At 30.5% G+C, this 8,306-nt stretch overlaps 1 protein-coding gene across 1 annotated transcript in view; it reads left to right on the top strand.

Annotated features, from left to right (window-relative positions):
* LOC110263747 (F-box protein At5g65850-like) overlaps positions 1-3,065 on the top strand; it is a 15,260-nt gene extending 12,195 nt beyond the window's left edge. Inside the window, exons 3-4 of the mRNA XM_021105517.1 lie at positions 2,079-2,204; positions 2,331-3,065. Coding sequence (XP_020961176.1) covers positions 2,079-2,204; positions 2,331-2,925 — 721 coding nt within the window. The 3' untranslated portion in view covers positions 2,926-3,065. The remainder of the gene's footprint in view (positions 1-2,078; positions 2,205-2,330) is intronic.

The raw sequence follows: 8,306 nt of genomic DNA, 5'->3' as shown, positions 1-8,306 counted from the left end.
CCAAGAATCCACCCCGAGCGAGTAGGGGCGGGGTGGGTACCCGCGGGTTCGAGTGGTATTGCCATCTCTAACAGCCAACACATTATCACTATCTCAACAAATTGCAACGTAATACACCAATATTTACCTCAATTTACTGAATGGGAGAAAATTTCTCACCTCATCACGGCCTTCGACCCAAATTCCACAGTCACTATAGGCAAACCATACCTTTATCATCATACATACATATACATATCATAATTCAAATTATTATTCAACCAATTAATCACCACAGCAATCAATTTTATTCAATCCTATCCTAGAAGCAATTAACCTAGATTTTCATATAACTTCACATAATGTCTATCCGAAACAAAAATTTGTACCTCTTAGACGACAGTTCCAAACCCTTAAATTTTCTTTTCAGCTGGACTCAAACCTCAACCAAATCCTCCGAACCTCCACTAATTGTTTTGCAATCACACCAATTGAATCCAATATGCCAAGCTAATTCATATAATTTAATCACAATAATTAACTCAACATTCATACTAGAATTTTTACTTAAAATTATGAATAATGAAGTGATTGAACTTTTTTATCTTAATTTACTCGAAATTTGAATGGAATTCATTTAGAATTTATGCTAGAATACCTTAAAGAACCAAAATCACCAAATTTCAACGATATAGGAAAACTATGCAGCAATATAAGAAAACTCTCTCTAGCTTCATAACTACCTTGTAGCAACCAATCCCAATCTTAACCTTTTTCTATTATTGCAGTACCTATTATACCCTTATCACTTTATAATAGATTTAAGTTATTATTATTAAGTTGTTTTATTTATTTCATGCATTATATATACGAACATAAAATGAGTAAACTTGATTCTTTTACTTTTATTTTTTTTTGGTGACTGAAATAAATTAAACAAAGAAAAACAAAAGAAACAAAACAAGGAACTGCTTAAATAGAGGGACAGTCCCGTTTAAGACTACTCTTAAACTCCTCCCAAGGTGAAAGAAGCTCTACATGCGAAAGTTGTAACTTCATCGCCATCTTTGCCATAGTATCTGCCACCGTGTTATTGTAGCATTTGCCAACTAACTATAATTTAAATAGTATAATTTTTTTATACTTACTTAGAGATTGTAAATTTGAGTCTTTATATCTTTGATAAAAAAAAAAACTATTATAACATTTGTGACTAAATATATATACAATGCACAAATAAAACTAAATGAATTATTTTTTAATGAGGTAAAGTGAATTTTTTTCTATCTAATTTTATTTTATTTTTATTTTAATTTACTTTATTTTTTTATTTTGATATTTTGCTATATATCATTGACCTAAGCTTAATCCGATCTTATTTTCAAGATGTGATTTGATTATTGAAAGCAGGAAATAATGTAGCGGATGCTATTGTATGTGGTTTTTTTTAAAGAGTCTATTTACAAATTATATAAATTAGATTCAGAAATGCACTGTCTTCGTAGTAATTTTTGTTCGGTAAAACCCATATTTTCTCATATTGTAATTTTTTATGTGCTTTTGCTTTTTTTTTTTTATTTCGTAACAACATAAAAATAGAGTCTGTATTATATAATATATGTATAAAAATAAAAATATTATCTATACATTAAAATTAATAATTTTTTTAAATAAATAAAATAAATATTTTATTTACTAAAATAAATAATTTATATCATATTTACAAAAATCCATTACATATTTTTTTTGGTTTACAGTTATTTATCTAAACAAATCCTAAAATTAACTATTATATATTTTAATTTATATTCGTAACTGATTTCATATATAGCTGGTATGGTTGTTATAAAAATCAGCAAATTTCATCCTTAAAAGCATCAATTTCACTTGTTTTAATCATCGGTGCTGTCTTCTTCCAACAATCATTGCTACGTGAGAGTAAGAGTGATGGCTAAAATGATCAAATCCCTCTTTCAATACTTCTTTGCATGTCGGTGAGGTAAAGCCATATTTTATTTTTTCATAGAGTAACACAAAATATGACCGTGAATTTCTCCCTTCTCTTTTTCTGAATTATTTTGTTCTTAATTAATTGCCAGGAAACTCCAAATACGAAAGTCTTGTTTTGCCAGTCTTCCAGTTGATGTAATTACCGACATTTTTGTTAGGCTTCCCATAAAGTCTGTTCTGATTTGTAGATGTGTTTGCAAGCATTGGAACACATTGATTTCTGATTCAAACTTTGTCAAATTACTCTTTACTTATACACCTACGTGTACCATGATCCGACACTTGCATTCTAGAATCTTTCACCTGGTTGAATATGACCGAATCGAATGGCATGAAAGGAGAAACAATCCATTATGCTGCAGTGTGTTTGAAGTCCTGGATCCCAATGGTAGTAGCAGCATAAAACTTGATCCTAAATTTGAGATTCCTCTCCCTAGTCCCAAATCAATTCAGGGTAGAAGAGTTTATGTTAATGTGTTTTCTTGTAATGGTCTTTTTTACTTGAGTTGTTCAATGGACAGAGACATTTCACTTGTTTGCAACCCAATAACAGGTGAGTTCATAAGACTTCCAAAACAACCTCCAATCCTGAAGCACTACGAGCAAATATCTCGAGGTTTTGGTTTTCACCCAAAAACAAACCAATACAAGGTGATGAGAATATATATCTCTAAACATGATCATCGTATGGTTGTTGAAATGCACACAGTTGGAGCTTCGACATGGATAAATATTGAGGTAGATTATCCCAAAAATTTGATACATGTGTTATATCATTCTGCTTATTTCAATGGGGCACTTCATTGGATTGGTATAGATATCGATGGAAATGTCTCGATATGGGCTTTCAATTTTGACACGGAAAGGTTCCAATCCTTTCGATGGATCAAGGTACAAAAGTCGGGATATTTGAATTCAGGGGTTCTATTTGCTTGATATATTTTAATGAGCTACTTGTCACAATGTGGATGATGAAAATATATGGAGATGGAGAATCTTGGACTCCCATTTTCCAATATACTAATTCTTCCATAACCACATCTCGGTTACCTAGCTGCATTGGCTCTCTTGATCGTGAAAATAAAGAGTTTAGGATTTTTGCGACTCCTTGGTGTGATTTCAAAGCTCATGGCAAGTTTCAAATAATTCACCATATTCCTACTCTTATCCCACTGAAAGATATTATCATAGGAGATAATGTAGTGGTGCAGAATATTTACTCGCTGGATAATCCTAATTAAGATTCTAATGTTTGTTTGTTAGTTTTAGAGAAAAAAAAAATTCATTTCGATATTTCTTTATTAATAGCAAATTTTTACTTGATTATTTTAGATTCACATTATAATAGTGTTCACATCTTATTTGGTTGCTTAATTATTGTCTCTAACTACTCAATAATGTTTATAAAATTGTTAGTAAAATTCCTTTTTTTAAACTGTTATAATTTAAAATATAATTAGCTGCAATATGGCTGATTATTAGGTAATAATTTTAAAAAGAAATATTCAAGTTCATGCAGTGTTAAATTGTTATCAGTGGAATATGAAATGATACACAAAACTAATAAATAGAAGATCTCCTGCTTTTTTTTTTCTGCCAAGTTAGCTTTTGCTTAATTAAACCACTATATACTACTAATTAATCATGTAAATGACGTATTGTTAAAAAAGTGTACGTGTATGTTATCTTTTAATTAGAAAGAACGCAAGCTGTGATCATATTGATAAGTCTTTTATTTTTTTAAATGACTAAATGTATTTTTATTCTCAGAAAAATAAATATATGCTAGTCTAAAAAACATTAGATGTTGTACGCAGATATAAATACACAATAATTTAATTTAAATTTTGGTGTTTAAAATTTGGTTAATACACTCAAATTGATCCATTTACACTTATAAAATTCTAACTTCCAAATTTTCATCTTTATCATATATTTTTTTTTGTTGTCTCCACTTCTCTTTACTGTTAGTTCATAATATTCTCTTGTCAAGTTTTGAAAACTCGTTCTTTTGGGTGAGTCATAATGGATGATAGTAATAGAAATCAAGAAAACTCAAGCAAGAACAACTATAATAAAGAAATTACAGTAACAGGGACATTCGAACTATGAGGTAAAATTTTCTATTTGATGAAATTATTAAGTGGATACGAGTTTAAAAGAATGATTTGGTGATTGTTGATTCAAAATTTTTTTTGCATTGTTGTAATTTGGAGTTTATTGTAATTTTTTTCATTGGGCTGATAAATATAAAGAACAATAAGGTATATGTGATTTAGGTTGTACAAGAAGTTTTGAACGAGCTCAATTAGAAAATGAAAAATTTAGAGAGCAGTATTAGTACATTGAAGATGTTGATGATGGTGCTGTTGTGTGTCATAATAATTATTAGATTTGGTTTTAGTGTTTGGTTGTTTTGGTTTTTAATTAAGAAATAATTAGAGTGTGAGTGTGTTCATGATTATTATGCAATGATTATAAATAAAGTTAAGTTTCCTCAACAAAAGAGCTAAGTTTGAATGATTCAATTTTTAATCATATTGGAAATTTTCCTTCTCCTAGTGAGTTAGCACACCTTGATGAGCTGTTTTTGGCAAAGCGAAGCAAACTTGGGTATAGAGCATGTTGCAAAATAAAACTAGCTCAAGCTATCGTTGAAGGCAAAATTCAATTAGGACAACTTGAAGAACTTTCCAAAGATGCAAGCTTATCCAGGTGTTGTTTTCTTGTTTTTTCCTGTTTCATGTATGCTAAATGATCTTGAATCTTGATATATGTATGGGATTTGTTAATTATTGCAGTAGGTTCATTCAAGAAATTCTACCTTGAAAACAATTCAAACAGATGTTGAAAAAGTTTATGAAAAGTATGAGCCCTATCAGTTCCTAGCATACTGGTACATAACAAGATGTCCAAATCTAAAATCTTCATGTTTTGTTGGTGTTTTGTGAAAGTTGTTTAAACATCTGCCTTTGAACAGGTCCAAAATATGGGACTTTTATGAAAAAGATTTGGCAAGATGAATGAAATGCTTCCTTCTAACTATAAACTTGTAACAGCTAGTAATATGAGAGGCCATGGGGAAGGCACAAGAAGGAAGAGAAACAGATCCTCCTGAAAATGCTAATATAAACTTAAACAAGGTGTATTATCATCATCACTTAAGAAGTGATTTGCCCCATTGAAGAAAGCTCCTTGTTTCATGTTTATAATTATTTATAACATTCTGTTGCCTGTTAATAACAGTTGAGGTTGAGGGAACCTCTCAATTTGTTATCCCTTCTCTTTTTATAAATGTAATGCGGCTACATTTTACATGGGATGTAAAATTATGTATTTCCATGTTTTCTAAATTCTGAATAGTAATATTAGGTCAAGTTCTTATGGATTACTGGTCTTATTTTATTTATTTATTCTTTCTAGTTCTGACTTTGATGAAAAAGTAAAAAACAAGAGAATCGATTTCACTTTAACAATGAATTTTACAATTAGGGATAAAAATGGGCCGAGCCGAGATGTTACCTCTCGCAGGCTTTTTTTTCAAGCTCAAGTCCGACCTGTCTAAAGCCCGACAAGTCTACGAATTAATTTGAAAAGTTTGTTTTATAAATAAGAACTCAAAAAACAATAAATTTAAAAAAATCTAAATTGACATTAAATAGATTCTAAAATTTATAAATCATAATTTGTAAAAGAATTCATTTATATAATAATTTTTAGTCATATATCGTAATCATATTTATAATTCAAAATTTTTTTTTTAACAAAAAAACTACAATCTTAATTAGTATTAACTATTAATTCTTTTTAGTTTTGTTTTGTGTTTAAGAATAACTTATTTTTACAAAAAAAAAAATTGACGAGCTGACGCAACGAGGTTTGTAAACTTTTTAAACTTTTTCTAAAGCTTATAACTTTACCTTTTTAACTAATAGACTTTACAAAAACCCAAATCTAACTTGTTTAATAAAATAAATCGAATCGAACCACAAACTTCTATCGAATAGCCTGACTCACTTCTATTCCTATCTACAATGATATAAACGGTATACAAAAACCTTAAACTATGACCAAATATGATTGTGTAATGGTGCATAATACCTTGATACCTTGATCATAATGATATAGTGTCTACGAGCATGGGTGTAGCTGCCAAACTTTAGGAGACAATCTCAAATAAGTACCATACACTCCTGTATACCAGTTATAGTATTAGTCGTAAGGCATATAGTTGTCAACTTGTTCTCCACTAAGCACATTTTGATTGCTATTTCGTAACTAAAAATCAAAACAGCCAAATACTAAAACTAAAACCAATAATTATTACAACACAACAGTATCATTATAGCATTTTCAATATACCAATATCGCATTCTAAATTTCTCATTCTTCAATTGAGTTTATTAAATTATTTTTATGTAATCTGATCTATATTTTCTTGTTTTTCATTTCCATCAGCTCAGCCCAGCGAAAGAAATACAGTAAACTCCAGACAATAATAATATAAAAAAAAAAACTTGAATTAACAATTACTAAATATTCTTTTAAATTCGTATCAACTTAACAATTCTATTAAATAGAAAATTTTACTTCATAGTTAAAACATCTAAAAAAAATTTTTTTAAATTCTCTTATTTTGCTCAATATTTAATCACCGTATACAACCCACAATTATATAATATAATGTTTTTTTATCTCTGGTTTGAATGTTCTTATTACTGTAAATTCTCTCACTATAATTTTTGCTTGAGTTTCTTTGATTTCTATCACTATCATCCATCATGTCTCCCTAAAAGAAGAGTAATACCCCAAATCAGTCCCTAAGGAAGTTTAGACCGGACAGTTTAGTCTCCAAGGAATAAAAATACCCAGATCGATCCCCAAAGTTAAACGCCGTTAGTCGTTGCAGTCCTTATCCGTTAAAAGGTAACGTCTGCTGCTGAGTTGTAGCGTTAAGTTTTCCATGTGGCCGTTAAGTGCCAGGTGGAGCGAAGAGGACAATTCAGTCCCTGTAGAATTAAACAGAACAATGCCATTTTAGAGGCGTGGAACGCTGCGTTTTGAATGGAATTACGGTTTGTCTCTTCGTTACCCCCCACTCCTTCACAAGACTTGACACAAAAAGACCTGAGACCCCAAACCCTCATCAAACCCTCATCTTCTTTTTACAGAGGATTGCCCTAACCCTCTCCACCGTCATCTCCCACCTCATATTCTACATCACCCTCAACACACTCTCTAATCCATTTATTCTTCGTCGTTGCTCTTTCATCCATGAACATAACGTCTGTTTGCTACAACGTAACCGCCAAAGCATAGAAGCAAAATAGTGGGAAGGCTCGATTGTTGATCAAGCCTTAGTTGCGTTGACCAAAGTAACCCTGTGAAATCAAGAATATAGTGCTTACTGCAAATATTGAAGGTGTTTATTATACTACATGGTTAATCAAATTTTGAGTATTTATTAATATGTTTTCGTTGATAATAGCAGAGCATCTTCAGCATAGTGTGCTCTTATTATATGATTATATGGTTCTTATGTTTCATTGCATTGTATCTTTGTAGCCCATGATTATATCTAATTATGTATGGTGCTTATTTAGAATAGTTAAATAGAGTAATTTATAAAATTAAAAATTAATCTTCTTTTACATTTCTGAGTTTATGGTGTATGTAATTTATGAAGTTAATATTTTTTCCACCATATATTGCAGATGGAGGATATGGTGGTTCCTGTGTTCCACCATGGAGGCAATATTGTAAGGGATAATAAAGGTGTTATGCTATACATTGATGAAAAGGTTGAGAGATTCCCTAAGATGGAGCTGTCCTCTTCGCTCCACCTGGCACTTAACGGCCACGTGAAAAATTTAACACTACAACTCAGCAGCAGACGTTACCTTTTAACGGGCGAGGACTGCAACGACTAACTGCGTTTAACGTTGGGGATCGATCTGGGTATTTTTATTCTTTGGGGACTAAAGTGTCCGGTCTAAAATTCCTTAGGGACTGATTCGGGGTATTACTCCTAAAAGAATGAGTGAGTTTTCAGAGCTTGACAAGAAGATACTATGAACAATAGCTAAGAAGAGTGGAGATAGAAAAAGATAGGGTTAAGTACTGTTTTCATCCCTAAAGTTTTGGGTGAAAATCAAAATCATCTCCGACCTTTTTTTGTTATTAAAATCATCCTCAATGTTACAAAACGCTATAAAAAATCGTTCTTTTTCACTTTAATTTTATTTTTTTTTACCATATTACTCTTCATTATTAATAAAAATAATTAAAAAATAATATTAAAAAATTAAAACAAAACC

This window comes from Arachis ipaensis, chromosome B06, assembly GCF_000816755.2.
Source record: "Arachis ipaensis cultivar K30076 chromosome B06, Araip1.1, whole genome shotgun sequence".
Classification (NCBI taxonomy): Eukaryota; Viridiplantae; Streptophyta; class Magnoliopsida; order Fabales; family Fabaceae; genus Arachis; species Arachis ipaensis.
This window is presented reverse-complemented; position numbering and strand designations above follow the sequence as displayed.